At 36.4% G+C, this 18,310-nt stretch overlaps 1 protein-coding gene across 4 annotated transcripts in view; it reads left to right on the top strand.

The window, feature by feature from the left end:
* The window catches only part of ARID4A (AT-rich interaction domain 4A), a 55,390-nt gene extending 37,136 nt beyond the window's left edge, over positions 1-18,254 (top strand). Inside the window, exons 16-25 of one of the 4 annotated variants that reach the window (XM_039319512.1) lie at positions 1,127-1,371; positions 5,562-5,756; positions 6,547-6,631; positions 7,940-8,141; positions 8,341-8,403; positions 9,171-10,280; positions 11,391-11,495; positions 14,967-15,176; positions 15,659-15,805; positions 16,439-18,254. In XM_039319512.1, the coding sequence (XP_039175446.1) occupies positions 1,127-1,371; positions 5,562-5,756; positions 6,547-6,631; positions 7,940-8,141; positions 8,341-8,403; positions 9,171-10,280; positions 11,391-11,495; positions 14,967-15,176; positions 15,659-15,805; positions 16,439-16,542 (2,466 nt within the window). In that variant the 3' untranslated portion in view covers positions 16,543-18,254. Of the gene's footprint in view, positions 1-1,126; positions 1,372-5,558; positions 5,757-6,546; positions 6,632-7,939; positions 8,142-8,340; positions 8,404-9,170; positions 10,281-11,390; positions 11,496-14,966; positions 15,177-15,658; positions 15,806-16,438 lie in introns of all 4 variants that reach the window. The other 3 variants (XM_039319511.1, XM_039319513.1, XM_039319515.1) reach the window with 3 other exon arrangements.
* The last annotated feature ends 56 nt before the right edge of the window (positions 18,255-18,310 follow it).

Genomic DNA, 18,310 nt, shown 5'->3' with positions numbered 1-18,310 from the left:
TCGTAAGCCAACAACTACCTGTAGACAGGCCTTCCCCAGCATGAGATAAAGTACTACCCCCTTGTTTTCGTGCTGGAGGAATGTCCTTTCTATGAAATCTGTCATCTGAGTTATTTATTGCATTAACTTTATCAGGATATAATGAAATGTAATGTATTCTCAATAAATCTATGATTCCAGTTCACAATTTGAGTTGGTACCGAATTTATAGAGAAAAAGATTTCATAGGGATTTGTAAGAGCAAGTACACTTCACTTTACTTCTGTATTTCCTGCTACTGCACTTAATATGACCCAGTTATTCCTATTGCTGCTCTTCCAGCAGTTGTTCAAGTATCAAATTATAGAGCATTGAGAAAATGATAAATATTTGTTTCATTTTGAAAAAGGTTGACTTGCATACTATCGCTTGGTTCGTGTATTGTAGTAAATCAAAGTTTAACAATGCTTTATTTTAAAAAGTAATCATAAAACATCCTAAGTCATAAATCAAACATGTCACATTAGAGCTGTGTATGATTAGCCACAGTGTAATTTCTTGTATTCTTTTCTTGTCTGTTAAGCAGCAGAATTTATATGTTACATCAGTGGTTCTCAACCTTTTTAATGCCACGACCCCCAACCGGTCGTAAGTCGAGGACTACTCAGCCGGTTGTAAGTCGAGGACTACTCAACTGGTGCAGCACCGTTTGCAGAATGGGACTTTTGGCGGGCTCAGCAGGGCAGAGACAGCCTGGACAATTCCTATTGGCTCTTGAAAGCCAATAGAATTACTCTATTCAAGAGAGTCTATTCTATTGGCTTTCAAAAGCCAATAGAATACAAGGGAGTAGCACAGCTAAGGAAAAGGGGGAAAAAAATGGCGGACTGCATTGTTTGGCGACCCCCGTGAAATGGTCGTTTGACCCCAAATGGGGTCCCGACCCACAGGTTGAGAACCACTGTGTTACATTTCTAAAAGAAAAGCTAACTCTCTTCTGTTGAGAACTATTTTGGTTGTCCATTAATTCTTTAGTAAGCCAGTAATTCTTCAGTAAGATAAAAAAAACACTGTGGTGGAATCGGGCTTCCTGGCAAGCAACAATGCATCTTATACAGGATGATATTTCATTTCTTTCTTTACATAGGGACGAAGAAGACATATCCTTGATGCGTCTCTTATTAAAAAAGAAGGTGAAGAGGATAAAATACAAGATAAGCTAAAAGACAGCAATAAGGAGAACAAAGACATAGAGGAGATTTCCAGTAATGCAGAGAAGATTGAAAATGATATGGCACTTGGAAATAGAAAGACTACTCCAAAGCAGAAGGAAAAGAGAGCAAAACAGGAAGAGGAATCTGACAGGGAGTCCGATGAAGAGGAAGAGAGAAGGCAAGGAAATTTCTTCAGGCTTCTGGGTTGCCGAACATTGCATGGCAATAATAATCAATAGTAACTTGTGCAAAGAGGGAGTCATTGTTTAATAGGCTCAATTTAACTGCAAGGCTAGAGCTATATTGGGATCAGCAGTCTTTTTTCTTAATCACTGCCAGAAGGTAGTAATGTGGGTTTTTTTTTTAAAAAAATACAAATTTAACATATTTTAAACCAGCCAAAAGCAGCAAATTTTGTAAAACTTCAGCAAAGTCCCTTGGGCATCTCGTGTGAAATCTTGTAAGCTTTGATGGTTTTACAAGACTTTGGCCATTTTTATTGTCTGATAAAAGCACATTAAGGGGTCTGTGTTGTCAATTCCTGACTTAATTGTTAATTTTCTTTTCAAAATTAATTCATAATTTTAGCCTTTATAACTATAGCTGGATTCTAATTACTATCATCAGTTAATTTTATGTCTGAACTTCCTGACACAGTGCTAGCATTTTCCTTACTTAGGTGTAACTACTTTAGGCTGAAGAATTCCCATGATTGTATGCTGTTCTTTTACCCCTTCTTTTTTGTAATTCTTGCATTCTCTCTTCACCCCACTGTGGTTGCTGAAAATTTCCGCAATTTTGTATCATTCTAAAATTAAAAAATACAAGGATAAACTTGTAACATCTATACAGTTTTCACCAAAAAAGGGGAGGGAACCTACATGTATAGCATGGCCCTTTCTACATTATGATGTAGTCCTGCTTTTTTTTTTTCTACAGAAACACATCGGTTTTCAACCATCAAAAAATGGTTTGTTCCTTAATGTATGATTAAAATTAATCCTGGATTAATAGTGATCCATATTCAGACAGTCAGTCTGTAATTAATCTAAAACAAGTAATGGGCTTCCAAATATTTATAGTTGTAATGGAGACTTAAGAGGCTGTGGTTGTTTTCATCATGCTAATTAATGCCTTTGCATTATGATAAAATTCCCACATGTCATGTCAGAAGACAGGTACAAAGCCCTGTGTTGGGTTTTCTATGTTGTGTCAAAATGTCCTTATGGCAAAACAAACCTACCAGCCTTCATCATTCTGTATTACCAGAACCCTAAAATTTGGATTGTTTCTGAGCAAATAGTTGAATTTTATCTTTATAAAAAATGTTTGCAGAATGCAATTAGGCATTGCAATTCTAGTGCATAGTTATAATTTCATATTGTATATTTAGGGGAAAGCAGGGCTACATCAACAATGCAAAGGGAACTGAACCTCGTTACATACACCTTTTCTCATTTTTTGGTGGGAGAGTACTTCTTTTGCAACAGTAATATGGGAGTACTGTCTTATTCTACAGGAGGCAATGTGAGTAATTGCTCCCTTTTCTCACAATAAAAATGATCATTTGATAACAACTTTTAAAGGCTGGAACGCCAGTAAAGGTATTCCAAAACTTGAGAAAGTTGCACATCTCTCTGTAAGATCTCTGTGTTATCCCCACATTACTAAAGTGAATATGCTGAACAATTATTTTTATTAAAACTTCTGAGTCTGTGGCTGAGATAAGATGTGAACTGGAATCTTTCTGGTTTATGCTTTTCATGTTTTTATCACATTTTAGCTTTTTTTACTGTTGGATAACCCACGGCCTTCTGCCTAATTTAAAAAAAAAAAGGTTTGAAAACACACAGTTCAGAATTATGGCAAGAGAGAGCTATCCATTTCCTATTAGTTCAGGGAAAAATAATGATAGTTGAACACTCCTGGGTTTGGACCTGTGGGTTAGTTTATGGCTTCAAGCAGATTATTCCTGAGAAAATATAAACCTAACATAAAACAGGTTCCTCCCCCCCCATAGGTTCTAGGCCTCCCTCAGGCATGAAAGCCAACTGGGTGACTTTGTGCCAGTAGCCCAACACCCCTCACAGGATAGTTATGTGGAAAATAGGATGCAGGAATATTATGCTTACCAACTTGAGTTTAATTTTTAATTTAATTTTATTTTTTTACAAAGGAGAGGACTTATTCTGTGTCCAGAATTTACTACTTCTTTGAACCTTGTGATGTAGCTTATTATCACTCATCCTTCTAATAAAAACATGTATTTGTTTAATAGTTATACACAATCATCCTGAAACCGACTCAGGGAAATGCATAACAAAAAACTATAGACCAAACTGTGCAGCTGTTGTAATATAATATTAAAATACTAAGCTAATCCACCTTGACATTTTTTTTTCAAAGTAGATATGAAATTGAAGGACCTCTCAAAGCTCCCAGGGACTGCTTTCACCTATATTAATCTTTTCCATTTAATTGTATTCATATGGCTTCTTAAACAGCTAGGCAAGTTCATAACAAAAGCAGCCTTTTGGCTTTGCAGGCTTTGCGATCCATTTAAAGTTTCCAAAAGGCAACATTAGAATAAAAACAAACAAACAAACTCTTGTGACCAAAGTAGAGTTTTCAGTACTGCAGTGATACCATGATGTGTTTAGCAACTGAAATGCATTGATTAAAGTTTTGGAATCTTTTTTTTAATTCAAAGAGAGAGAAAAATGCAGGCCTGAGAAACCAGATTCCTCAGGATCAGAGAGCAGAACAAAAATGCAATCTGTATACAGGGCATATATTTGGATTGAGCTGTCAGTAAGTTTATTAAATTTAATTTTAGTGTCACTAATTGTGTATTGTGATAGATGATCCCGTAGCCATTTTACAACATAATCCAGCTAGACCTTTACACATGCACAGATATATCCATACACAAATATTCAGTCCTATTCTGTGATACATTCCTGGCTAACTATGTATTCTTTTCATTAAGGTACAAGAAACAACTGTACTTCATTGAGGTTAAAAATTCAGTGTAATTATAGAGGTTAATCACGGGGTTCCAATGTCATCCCCACCTCTAAATTCTCTCTTTTTAAAAACCTTCCAGATGTAGTATTGTTTGAATGATTTGATATCTGCTTGGCATTGTTATGTTCTAATGGATTTTGCAACTAGAAAGCTCCATATCAAAATTAAATGAACAATTAAAATTTAGGAAAAGATTGTAAACAAAGTGTAAGTAGTCCTGACTTAAAACAGGAATTAGGACAGGAATTTCTGTTGCTAAGTGACACGGTGATCAAGCACAATGTCACATCACTGCACCACTTAGTGATGGTAGTTCCAGAATTTTTGGTTGCCGTTGTTAAGAGAGCCTATTGTTGCCATGGTGTTTATTTGTGACCTCCCACCAGCTTCCCCATTGACCTTGCTTGTTGGAAGCCTGCTGTGAAAGTTACAAGGGGCAGTCACATGACCATGGGATGCTGCAATGTTATAACTGCAAGCCAAGCAGTATGATCACATGACTGCAAGGATGCAGTACTTGTTGTAAGTATGAGGACCGGCCATAAGTACCACTTGTTCAGCACCATTGTAAGTTTGAATGGTTATTGAATGAGTGATGTAAGGTAGAACACCTGTAGGTGTGCAGGCACCTATAGATAATGAACAGATTAGGTCCAATATGCTTGACACACCATGTATTGAAAAGCATTATGAAAATTTGGAGTGGGTAGGTAGTGAAATTAAAAAGAGCAAACAATTGAAAAATGTTTTGTGAATTTTAAGAGAGCATACCTGGTAAATTAAAAATGCATCATTTTGTGTAAAACCTGCAAAACGTAATAAAAATTAATTACAGTACTTTATCTGGGTCATTGTGTTACAGAAAATAATGAAAAGTGCATTACAATTGCTGTTTCTGCATGAAATTATTGGCTGTATAAGAGATAGCTATGCACATATTATGATTTTAGTTTTTTAACTTTTAATTTCATAACAAATTTAGAAGTACCCTTGGGAAGGATATGCACAAGTAAAAGAAGTATCGTAAGTGGTAGGGAACCACTTCAGAAAACTTCAGTGCAATAACAAAAGTTAGTCATGCAAAGCCGATAGTAGTTTTCCTTGCGACTGATCTGGCAACTGCCATTTCATAATCCTTGACATGGAATTGATCAGATGTGTGTAGATTCATTATTTGGAAAGTGCAGGTACTGTCAAGATTTTCATGCCAAGTCATTTTCCTTAAAAGGAAATAGTGGCATCACTATAGGTGACCTGAAAGAGTGGCAGGAATGGGAAAGTCACAGTTGTCTACATTTGGCCTCTTAATTAATTGATATCTCATTGTCTATTCTGCAGCAGGGAAGAACTTGAAAATCGAGACTCGGAAGGGGAGGAATGTGAAGAAGATGCCGAACCTTGTCTTACAGGAACCAAAGTAAAAGTAAAATATGGCCGTGGAAAAACTCAGAAAATCTATGAAGCCAGTATTAAAAGTACAGAAAATGATGACGGAGAGATTTTGTATTTAGTGCATTATTACGGCTGGAATGTTAGGTAAGGAAGAGAACGGTGACCTGAACTGAATGTTGACTGCTACCCTCTGTAAAAAGTTTAAGGTGGACTGTTCAGGTCTATTTTAGATGCCTACAGTGTTTCGGTCCTGCTCCCACTCCTTTTTTTTATTTAGTATCAATATTCTTAAATATGGTCAGATAGAAATATTGTCACATTGGCTCTGTTGAAAGATGGGGACCTGAGTTACGATGAGTTTTTTTTTTTTCCTAAAAAAAAATGTCATCATGGAGAATTGCCCTTCCCTTCAATTTGCATATGGAAGTGTTCTTGTAGAGATGGGTTGTAAAATTTGCTGCTGTACATGTTCATGTTCAAAATCAATAATAATTTCATAGTAGATCATGGGCGGAATCTGTCCTGTCCTTGCTATCCTGACAATTTTTAATTAAAGGCACATAGCTTTGTTCATAAAAAAGGAGAAAGAATAAAGGTTGAAAACTGTATCAGATTATATGGGAAAATTTAAAAGCTCTGCCAATAAGTTGTTTATTTGCCAATTGTATTTATCTATAGTTTGAAGTAGGATGTAGGATTTATTTATTTGCCTGCTGGCTTATTGTGCTAAATCCAAGCAGGATTCTGAGTTGCTAGAATTTTATATTCCGATTTACAATTTAAAGGGATGATTCTTAGAATTCTGGATGTTTAACTCTTGTAATTCCAGGTTGCAGGTTACAAGTTATTTTTGTAGTTATTTTTGCAAAAGAAGTTAAACTTACCTCTGTGATTTTGCAATGACCTAAATAAATGCAATATTCCTTTGCTGTAGATACGATGAATGGGTAAAAGCTGATAGGATTATTTGGCCTGCAGAAAAAGGAGGACCAAAGAAGAAGCAAAAGAAAAAAGCAAAAGTAAGTCACGTTCGTAAACTATTTTTTCATATCTAAGTAAATTTATAAAAATCTTTCCCTTCCCTTAATACTGTTTTCAATGTATTTGAAATAAGAGAAAATGTATCAGCATAAAGACCAGGAAAATACCCAATATTTGGACAAACCCAGGTTTTTCCTGAAAGTTTGTGAGTAATTTGAAGGGATGCTTCATTTTTTTCATGAAATAATAATAATAATAATAATGATGATGATGATGATGGAAGGGACCTTGGAGGTCATTGAGTCCAACCCCCTGGTCAGACAGGAAACCCTATACCATTTCGGACAAATAGCTGTCCAGTCTCTTCTTAAAAACTTCCAGTATTGGCGCATTCACCACTTCTGGAGGCAGGTTGTTCCACTGGTTAATTGTTCTAACTGTCAAGAAGTTTCTCCTTAGTTCTAGGTTGCTTCTCTCTTTGGTTAGTTTCCACCTGTTGATCCTTGTCCTGCCTTCAGGTGCTTTGGAAAATAGCTTGACTCCCTCTTCTTTGTGGCAGCCCCTGAGATATTGGAACACTGCTATCATGTCTCCCCTCGTCTTTCTCGTCATTAAACTAGACATACCCAATTCCAGCAACCATTCCTTATATGCTTTAGCCTCCAGTCCTCTAATCATCTTTGTTGCTCTTCTCTGTACTCTTTCTAGAGTCTCAACATTTTTTTTACATCATGGTGACCAAAACTGGATGCAGTATTCCAAGTGTGGCCTTACCAAGGCATTGTAAAGTGGTATTAATACTTCATATGATCTTGATTCTATCCCTCTGTTAATGCAGCCCAGCACTGTGTTGGCCTTTTTGGCAGCTGCAGCACACTGCTGGCTCATATTTAAGTGATTGTCCATTAGGACTCCAAGGTCCCTCTCACAGTTACTACTATTGAGCAAGGTACCCCCTATACTATACCTGTACATTTGGTTTTTCTTGCCTAAATGTAGAGCCTTACTTTTTTTCACCCCTGAATTTCATTTTGTTAGATAGCGCCCAGTGTTCAAATCTGTCCAGGTCCTCCTGTATCTTAAACCTGTCTTCTGGAGTGTTGGCTATTCCTGCCAGCTTGGTGTCATCTGCAAATTTGATGACCGAGAACTCTGATTTTCCAAAAGGTTAATTTGTTTTTTCAAAGCAGATCTGGGGAATGCCTATTCCACAAATGGAGATCTGTCACTTGACACTGGCTGCATCCTCTGCTAAGCAGAAGCTCTACAGTGGATATTTTCATGCATTCTGTGAAGGAAAAGTCTAAACTTCCTGTGGCAATGAGATTGTTTATATTTGTATTTAGAGTAAAGAAGACTGTGAAAAAGATGAAAAGAAAGAGGAGGAGAAACAAAAGGGAAAGCGTGGACGTCCTCCTTTGAAATCAACTCTTCTATCAAATCTCTCTTGTGGTCTGTCTAAAACTCCTAACAGTGACAGCAAATCAGGAGTGCGAAGTGCACGCAGCAGCCTGCTGGATTGCTCAGCCTTGCTTAATGGGACAGAAGGTACTTCTGCTTGCATGTCACTTATTGTGTGGCAATCAGTTTTTTGCTCAAGCTGGCAATGAGGCACATTAAGGTAGAAACGGTTTTCTGTTTTTAAAATCAGCACATTTTAAACACATGTATTTAAATAATTGCAACAGTATTAAATGCAGTGCATTTGCTCTCTACCTCTGTATTATAGCCTCTTTAATTTTTTTAGGTATGCCTCGCAGGCAAACAAGACGTAGCTCAGGAATGTTGGATTCTGACAGAGGGTCAAATGGTGAGATTTTTAAAAAAATAAATTGTAGGGAGAAATTTCACAAATTTGGGGGAGGAAAGGGCAGGTGCCAGCCCTTAGATGAAGAGAGATATGGTGCTCTTTGCAATGAAGAAAGAATCAAATTTATATTACTTGCCACTTACTGTCATAACGAACACTTTCATTTACATGAAATACTTTTATAAAACAGTTGCACAACGTTTTGGGGGCTGAGAGCTGTACTTGGCTTTACAGTGATCCTAACTCTAACCCTAACCCACTGAAGCAAAATGATTTTCAATGCTTATGAAAATATCAGAAGAGGAAATGGCATGTTCCATAGTGCAAGGGCTATCACAGAAATATTGAAATTCTGTCAGAATTTAATGTTATGTTACATTAGAAATTACAATTAAGTGGCAGCTTTTGAAAGGATTTCACTAAAGGTTTTAGAATAGCCACATGCAGCCCTTCAGTTTGTAAGGCCTGCCGTATAAGTTGAAGTCCTTTCTTCCTTTATTAAATATTAAGGTGGGACATGATGTGACAAATGATATTTTATATATTTTGTACTAAAGAACATTTCTCCCTCCTAAATAAAATTGTGGCTGTTTGTAAATAAAGATTACTTAAACATTTTATATGTTTTTAAATATTTCTCATTGGATTACTAAAAGCAAAAATTGTTTTGAACATTATATGTTTTCTATGTAGTATATAAATACAACATCTACGTAGATTTCAATCTGAATTTCTGCCTTTTTGTCCTTTAATGTTGTTTTTGATAGACTCAGTTTCATCAGATAGTGAAGCAGATGAAGCTTCTGAAAAGAACATTAATGAAGAATTTTCTCCAGTTAGTTCTGAAATGGAAAATGAAAAACAAACAGTTGATAAGCCTGTTGAAGAGATTGCAAAGATCTCGTATATGCTGAATGAAAATGATCAGAATCAAGTTCATCCTTTAGAAAAATTGAAATTAGAAGGTGAAGAGAGTGAACAAGTGGTTCAGAACTGTGGTAGTAAAAGTGATCAAGTAGAAGAAGTGAAGAGAGAGGTGGAGAAATCGCCTAAAGGAAAAGGCCGGAAGAACCGAACAAGAGATTCTTTCCTAGAGAATTCAAAGATTACATTACTAAATCAAGAAGAAATAAGCAGTGAACCTGTTGCAGCATCTGAACGATTAAATACTTCTTCCTTGGAAAATAAAGGTTTGAGCTCTACTTCTGAGAATGAAACAGATCTCTGGGCAAAAGATAAGAAGTTTATGAAAAGAAAAGTGATAGAACAGCCATCGCCTGACAAAAGGGTACGACAAGAGGGTGAGCCGACTGTGCTAAATATTGTGACCGAAGAGAAGGCAAATGAATGTTATGGGGCAGAAGATTGTAAAGATTTCATTGGTGATAACTCTCTTCAAAATGAGAATGAAGAAATGCCATCATTGGTTGCAGAATCAGATCAACGGCTCCATGTTAGGGGAAGTGAGCATTTTGATTGTTCTTCAGAGGAAAACCGTAGCACACCGTTGAAAGAGGAAGACGACTCCATGCCTCAAATTGGTCCTGAAACTCTCCTTTGCCATGAAGTGGACTTGGATGATCTTGATGAAAAAGATAAGAATGGGTCTGAAAGTTTGGTTGTTGAAAAACAAGATAGTAACCTCACTTCAAATCCGCCTATGTTACCTTCTGTGATCCAGCCAAATTTCTCTGTTGCCTCACCTCTAACATTCAGTCAGGATGAATCACCAAGCATAAAAAGTGAAAGTGACATGACCATTGAAGTGGACAGTATAGCTGAAGAGTCTCAAGAAGGCCTTTGCGAGAATGAATCTGCCAATGGGTTTGAAGCTTCCAGCAACTGTAGTGTAACTGGCCCAGAAATTGGAGAAAAGGGTAAGGACTACCTTCTACCAAATTTCTCTGGTGACTTAAATTCATTGAAAATGCATTTTACAATATACCAAAAGACAGGGACCAGGTCTTCTAATTCTTCATTTAACTTTTTGAAGACAAATGTGGGACTTTTCACATTTTAGTTCATATTTATCCCACCAAGACTTAACAATAATAAAATACTTGGGAGAGGGGGAGAATAGAAGGATATTTTTTTATATCTGTTCAATTTGGATTGCCTTCAACTATCCTATCTGATATGTAATAATATTGCATCCATTAAATAAATGGTTTAAACCTTTGAATTGAAACCTAATTTGGGTGTTTACTGCAGCATTTTGATAAGTATATTCTCAGGTTTCTTTTTTACTGTATGATAGCCAGTGGTTCTCTTTAGAAGAGGATTCAACTTGTGCATTAGCAGCTACTTGCATCTATGAGCAGGAAGTCATGATTCTGTTCATAGTGACGACTGTTTCTCCATCTTTAGCAGGTGATAAGGAGGCTGTGAACAAATGCCTTGGAAGTACAATGTAAAAAAACAAAAAATGTAAAAGTAATCCCCAGAATTTTATTAACCTTGTAAAGCACTTCTACATCACAACTGCAGTAGCAATTATCGCTGGGGTGGTTTCAAACATACCCCACAACACCAAGACGGCAACATTCTGTCTTGGGGAGAAGTGAACATTTAAGAAATTTTTAAAAAGACACTTTCCTTTTTATTCTTCTTTTCTGCTTTTCTTGTGGTTTCCCAAGTAATTCACATTATCCTCTTACCTTATGAGTGCATTAGGTGTACTTACAGGAATTGTCTCTGCATGTCTTCTGCTGCACATTCCACACTCTTCTCCATGTCCTTCATTAGATGACTCTGATGGCTTTCTTGACATTCTCTACCGTCCCTTTGGGGCAATATTTTTATTTCTCTCTGAAGTTAACCTTCATTGTACAGTGAGTTTGGACTGCTACAGATTTTTTCTTTCTGTTGTCATTATGATCTCTTGGGAATGGCAATTTTTCTCATTCTTTTCCGTTCTTATACAAGTAACTTACATTTTAAACAATGAAACATATTATATAGAATGGGAACTTTCATTTTACTTTCAGGACAAAAAAGGCCTGGGGATAACAGTAGTAGTTCATTGGCAAAGCGGCAGAAGCGTACCCCCAAACGAGCAAGTACGATAGCCAAAAGTGAGAAAAATGGGACAGGTATGTAGATTTTTTCCAGAAGGGTTTTTGGTTTTATGTACTAAGTGTTATAAGTATACAGAGCTGAATTTCCCTGAAAACATTTAGGGAAATGCTCTCAAGAAGAATTTTGTGGGTTTACAATATAATTTATAGTATCATCTTGCTAAGAATGGACACAATTCTGCATCTGGGTCAGTTGGTAAAGTGCTAAAGCTTTGTGATCATCTACTATGTAAATAGAAGTGTGCACAAGAAATTGTTCCAAGCTTGGAATATACTGGAATGTTTACTTGTGACACATACAGCACTTTCTTGCTAGATGTATTGTATCCCACCCTTCCTTCCAGAGCTCAAGATGGTTTATAGACCAGTCTATTGTTGTTTCCCCACCCACCCTGAGAAATAGGCTTGGCTGAGAGAGAAGAATTCAAAGTCACCAGAGGGCTTCCTTTAACAACAATACCACACTGATTTCAGATAGGTTACTTTAACAGAACAAAGCTCCAAACATTTTGGTGTTCTATCATAGTTGATGGGAATTTGAAACCTCCCTTGTGTCTTGATACATGTTTTATTATGACACCGATCATAATAAATTGGCCAAAGGATGTTTTTTTAAAAAATATTTTTTTTAAAATTGATATAATACAATTATTTGGGATTATGCATTCAGCCAACTTTTTCTTTTTTGAAAATGGAATTAAGCATGCATTTTGCAACTTGAATACAAAAACCAGAATTAATTCATTATAGAATAGTCTATCTACAACGTAGCAACGACAAAAATATGTAGTTATTGGCTTGAGGCTTCTTTTTAATTTGCAGGTTTGCACAATCTACATTCTTTGTCTTTGGAGGTAAAAGAATATAGTTCTATTTCATAGTTTGAAAACCAAACAGCATAGCAACATTATGGTGCTGTTTATGTGATACTGATCCATTCACCTTACTAGTGGTTCTGACAATGCACGATAGCTTCTGCAAAGTTGCAATTTGGGGCTTGCTTAATCCCTCCCAATTTCTGCAGGAAAATCTGTGTATCCATGATGCCTTGAGGTAAGAGAATACTTGCAAGACTATATGACCACAGCTTCCTCATTAATCAGACTGCCTGGGTCAATGTGAAAGGATGGAGGGGGGGGGTAGAATTGAAAGTAGCAAAATGGCAGTCCTGGACACACTGATCTGCATATAAATTTAACAGGTTTCATTGACACTGACTATCTTTTATTTTTCATCCATCTAGCAACCATTACATCGCAAGCCCATCATATCATGTGGTTTGATTCACCCATTCCTATAAAATTTTAACATTTTTTTCTCATTCATATGGAGCTGTTGCTGGTCAGGAGAATCTTTTACAAGTGACCCTGGCATTCTATGACATCATTGCCAGACACACACACACACTTTTGGCTTTTGCAAGCCATTGTTGGCCAAGGGTTATTTATTTATCTAGGAAGCATATAGATACAAAAGACCCTTTTGGAAGGGTAGCCCTCTCCCCTGGTTGGACTCTTAGTCTCTGAATAATTGTGACCACAGTGGCTGCTTTACAACCACGTTTGCTTAATAACGACACAAAAAAGGTCATAACTTGCGATAGGCAAGTTCCATTACGATTATAAGTTGAGGACTACCTGTAATACTTTTTGGAAGTATGTACAAGTATTCTGTGTTCTAGCATTTTAAGCTTAAACTGTCATGACTGTATGGTATCCTAGTTGGAGTTCTCCTTTTCAGAAATAGTTGTGAGACATTTCACTCAGATGTAGAATTTAAATATAAGTTGTTTGTAGTCTTCTATTTAGATGAAATTATTTCAACTGAATTGTAGTACAGGGATAGGCAAACCTGGTGCCCTCTGGACATAATGTTATTCAACTCACACTTATTGCTGTAGAGGCCTTATTGGCTTGGGCAGATAAAACTGAGAAACTTCTACAAATAGCATTCCAGGGCAATCTGGAAAAACTCCACATTATGATTTCGGGACCATGAAAAATCTATTTAGTGGCTGCCATTTTATCCTTACTCAGTGTCAGGTTTTAAATATAATTGGAAATAATTCTATAGTTTTTGTAAGTTTGTACAACCGGAACAAATCTTAAAACTGAGAATTGCAATTGAATCAGTTTTGAAGAAGTTAGGGAAGCTAATGGAGTCTCACCCCAAATGCTACGAATAATGCCCCCAGTTCTGATTTTGTTTGAACTATAATTTTTTCGTATGATGTGATTTATATAATGGTTTGCAATTAGAACACCAAAAGCTAAATTCAAATGAATTCATAGTAACAAAGCTGACTTTAGATATATCATTCTCAGTCTAACATACTTCATATTATGATGAGGATAAAATGGGAGTGGTAAAAAGAAACAAAATATATAATTATTTTGTTTTTTCCCCTCAGCATCCAGTATAATAATAATACAGTTGGAAGGGATCTTGGAGGCCTTCTTGTCTAACCCCCCCCCCTGCTCAAGCAGGAAACCCTATACCATTTCAGACAAATGGTTGTCCAGTCTCTTCTTAAAAACTTCCAGTGTTGGAGCATTCACAGGTTAATTGTTCTGTCAGGAAACTTCTCCTTAGTTCTAGGTTGCTTCTCTCCTTGATTAATTTCCATCCATTGCTTCTTGTCCTGCCTTCAGGTGCTTTGGAGAATAGTTTGACTCTCTCTTCTTTGTGGCAACCCCTGAGATAGTCCTAGTCCTTCTTTTCATTAAAGTAGACATTCCCAATTCCAGCAACCGTTCCTTATATGTTTTAGCCTCCAGTCCCCTAATCATCTTTGTTGCTCTTCTCTGCACTCTTTCTAAAGTCTCAACATGTTTTTTACATTGTGGTGACCAAAACTGGATGCAGTATTTCAAGTGTGGTCTTACCAAGGCATTGTAAAGTGACATTAACACTTCACGTGATCTTGTTTCTATTCCTCTGTTAATGCAGCCTAACGCTGTGTTTTCTTGCATAAATGTAGAACCTTACTTTTTTCACCATTGAATTTCATTTTATTAGATATCACCCAATATTCAAATCTGTCAAGATCCTTGTGTATCTTAAGCCTGTCTTTTGGAGTGTTGGCTATTCCTGCCAGCTTGGTGTTATCTGCAAATTTGATGAGTTCCCCATCTATCCCCTTGTCCAAATCATTGATAAGGATGTTGAAGAGCCCTGGGGCATCCCACTATACACATCCCTCCATGTAGATGCAGTTCTATTAAGGACCACACTCTTGAGTACAGCTGGTCAGCCAGCTACGAATGGTGCTGTCTAAGCCACATTTTTCTATCTTATCAAGTAGTAGCTTGTGGTCTATGTTTGAAACTGCTCTGTCTTGCAGACATGTTAGGATTACTGAGATTATATTTGTCAGCCACAATATTAAAATGTAGCTCTGTTATGTAAAATATATATGAAAACACCTGACGTCTCCTACCGTTAAGATATATGCTCTACAGTATAAACCTCTGTGTCTCGTTCTAGGGCAAAGCAGTGATAGTGAAGACCTTCCTGCCCTTGACAGCTCAAGTAAATGTACTCCTGTAAAGCATATTGGTGTAACTAAGCCACAGAAGCTCAATCGATCGCCTGCCAGAGTGGTATCTCCTAATATCAAAGATGGGGATAAGGAGAAGCAGAGAGAGAAGAACCATCATGTTTCCCCAAGAGTGTATAAATGGACTGTCCAGCTTAGTAAGTCCTTTGTATAAATAGAAACATATGTAGTTCGTTCTTTTTATTCTCCTGTTTCTGTTCTAAATTGAGGAGGAGTTGGTAGAATGGCTCCTTCCTCGTGCTAAAGGTTGGAACATAAGCTTTGACCACTATAAGCAACATATCGGACTTATTGCTCCTATTTGACTTTTTTTAACTAGTTGTAATACTAGTATGGTAGAATAATTTTGGCAATGGGAATTCCAGTACATCTGGTTGACTGATTTTATGAATCCTATGCTGTTAAGCAAAATGTTACATGGCTGCCATTTGCTACTTCCTGCCACCTTTTAAGAACTGGTTGTAAGTATCACTTGTTCGCTGCCATCATTAAGTTCAAACAGTTGCTGAATGAATGGTTGCTAAGCAAGGACCACCCATATATATAACAATCACACTTTAGTGCAGTATTTTAGGCTTGTGCTAAAAATGTTTTTGCTGATATTTGATTGTATAAACAGATGAATTGGACAATATGAGCAGCACAGAGAGAATCTCATTTCTACAAGACAAACTACAGGAAATCAGGAAATATTACATGTCTCTGAAGTCAGAAGTAGCGACGATTGATAGGAGAAGAAAGCGATTGAAAAAGAAGGACCGAGAAGGTAAGCTTTGCTACATGTATTTGCATGAGTGGCCTGGCCATAATTCTTCCATACACCTCTGGTTCCTAGACATTAACTTACAGCTTTTTTATTATCATTCAGGGAAAATAATTTTTAAATCCATAATTAAGAAAATTATGCTTAGCTATAATTCCAGGAAGAAAAGTATATATCAGGAAAATACAAAATAAATCTTGCACAGAGGGGTCAAAATACAAAATATTCAAAGTACTGGTCCCTTGATATGGGGTTAATCTTATTTATTATTTAATCTTTATATATTGAAATTGGCCTGCACGTTGTTTAGAGTTTGTTATAATTGAAGTGGCATGTAAGTGGAAATAAATAGCCTGTTCTGATGTGTGAACATTACCAAAATTCTAAATCCTAGTTCTGGGATGCATTATAACTGGTTGTTTCCAGATGTTTAAGGCTCCCCCTTAAGCTACTAGTTTCTTGGCATCTTTGAGACAATTTAGTGGCCTGATAGCTGATAACCTGCAACATGTTAAAGACTTGACACAAAACTTCCCAGTTTGGGTAGATGATTTGGGGTAGGAGTAACATTGCATTCTAGTACCAAAGAAAATTGACAGCCATTAACATGGAGGCACATATTTTTTTATTTTACAGTGTCTCATACTGGAGCTTCCATGTCCTCTGGCTCATCAGACACTGGAATGAGCCCATCCTCACCCTCTCCTCCACAGAGTGTGCTTGCTGTTGAATGCAGGTGATACTGGTCATTATCTCTGCTTCATGCAGCAAATTGCTGCCATGGGTAGAAATCCGAAAATCTCATAGAGAGCACCCAGTTGGTTTGACATTGCCAAGTATATTGTGTATACTTTTCCACTGCTGGACTTGTCTGTCTCTGCTCCTTTGTGCCCCTTCCTCTATTTTGTCCATATAGCTTTCTTTTTAAACAACACATTTTATTGTGGAGAATAATCTAATTGGCAACTAAAGATTTATGGGTGCACTTAAGACACCTCTGTCTTATGCTTTGTTTTTTTTACTTTGCTTTAAACAGAAAAAGGGCACTTAATCTGATTTGAAAACACAGGTATTTAATGAAGCCTTGGGCATTGTAAAGAAACAGCTTTCTTTAAGTAAAAGAGTAAGTGCACCAAAAATGGCATCAAAATAAGTTAATCAGAAAATTATTACTACTGCACTTTTTTCACCAAGCTATATCTTAATTAGCGAGAATCCCACTTTTATTTTTGTTTTGGAGATGCAGTTGCTTTGTACAGACCTGCCAAAGTAGGTACTCAGCATTGTGCCCAGTTTTAAAGGTGTAAATTGGACAAAATAAATTGTGAAAGGAAGCGTAGTTGACTGGAAACTACCGTCTTAATGAGTCTTCCACTTTTTATAGGATTTTTCGAGCACATGATTATGCAAATATTTTAATGTTTAATGTTTACAGTGGAATTGTGAATAGGTTTTCAGTGGACTATCTTACCCTTGGCAAAAGTATTTTGTCTTTTCTATGTAATTTCAGAGTTTTTATTTTGTTACAAAAGGCAAAAAAATAAAATATATAACAATGAAGTTATTTAACAAAATTTCTAAAGCGGAATTTTTTGTGTAAAATAAGGTATCTTGTGACTTGTTAAATATATTTATTCAGACATTGGATGTTGTATTTTTATGTATTTTTTTAAAAAAGAATAAAATTGGGGAGAAAAATTTTAAGTTAGGCTCACTCATTCAATAAAAAATACTTCATTTAAGGAGCTCATATACACATGGCTTTATGTATCAGCCATACTGGTATATGGAGCCCTTTGTCTGTTCAATCTTTCACAGTGTACAACTATAACCTGGCACCCTGTCTTGAAAACTTTGGCAGCCCCTGTACTTCTGTTACTTCTGAGGAACAAATTTCTTGGGTTGCCCTTACAATACTTTGTCACAATTCTTCATTTGTTGCATTGAAGTGAGTTATCTGCCAAAGTTGAGATGTAAAATGACTGTTTTAGCTGTGGATTATTCCCACAGACTTGAAAACAGTTTGTAAATAACTCCAGAAACCATGTATTTAAGACGGTTTGCATAGAATTGTATATAGTGATTTTTTAATCAATTTTTAAAATTCATCTTTGTACAATGAAAAGGGGAGTTCTGCCTTTTTCCTTGTTAATATGCTGTAGAGTTATAACAGATTCTCTAGATTGTCAGATTATTAAACATTCACAGTATCTGAAGGTCTCAAGAGGGAGACATGTAAAGGGGTCATTTACTTAAGGCCCAATGTCACCTGCAGTTCCATTTTACCATTTTGTCAACCTGTGATTCCAATTCCTTCCATTCTCATAGAGAACTAAAGAAAAAAGTACTCTTGTAAATGCACTTTTTCTGTCTTTTTCTTAAGCAGAGCTATTTCAATGTATGATACAAATTAAGCTCACTTGTGAGCATTAATAAAAGTTACATTTTTAAACTTAGGCCTTATTTTATTTTTTTACAATAGTTGATTTTGTATATTTGCTGTCAAAT

The sequence above is a fragment of the Crotalus tigris genome, unplaced genomic scaffold, assembly GCF_016545835.1.
Source record: "Crotalus tigris isolate CLP2741 ecotype Arizona unplaced genomic scaffold, ASM1654583v1 scf7180000023598.3388751, whole genome shotgun sequence".
Lineage (NCBI taxonomy): Eukaryota > Metazoa > Chordata > Lepidosauria > Squamata > Viperidae > Crotalus > Crotalus tigris.
The sequence above is the reverse complement of the archived record's forward strand: the minus strand, read 5'-3'. Positions and strand labels throughout refer to the sequence as shown.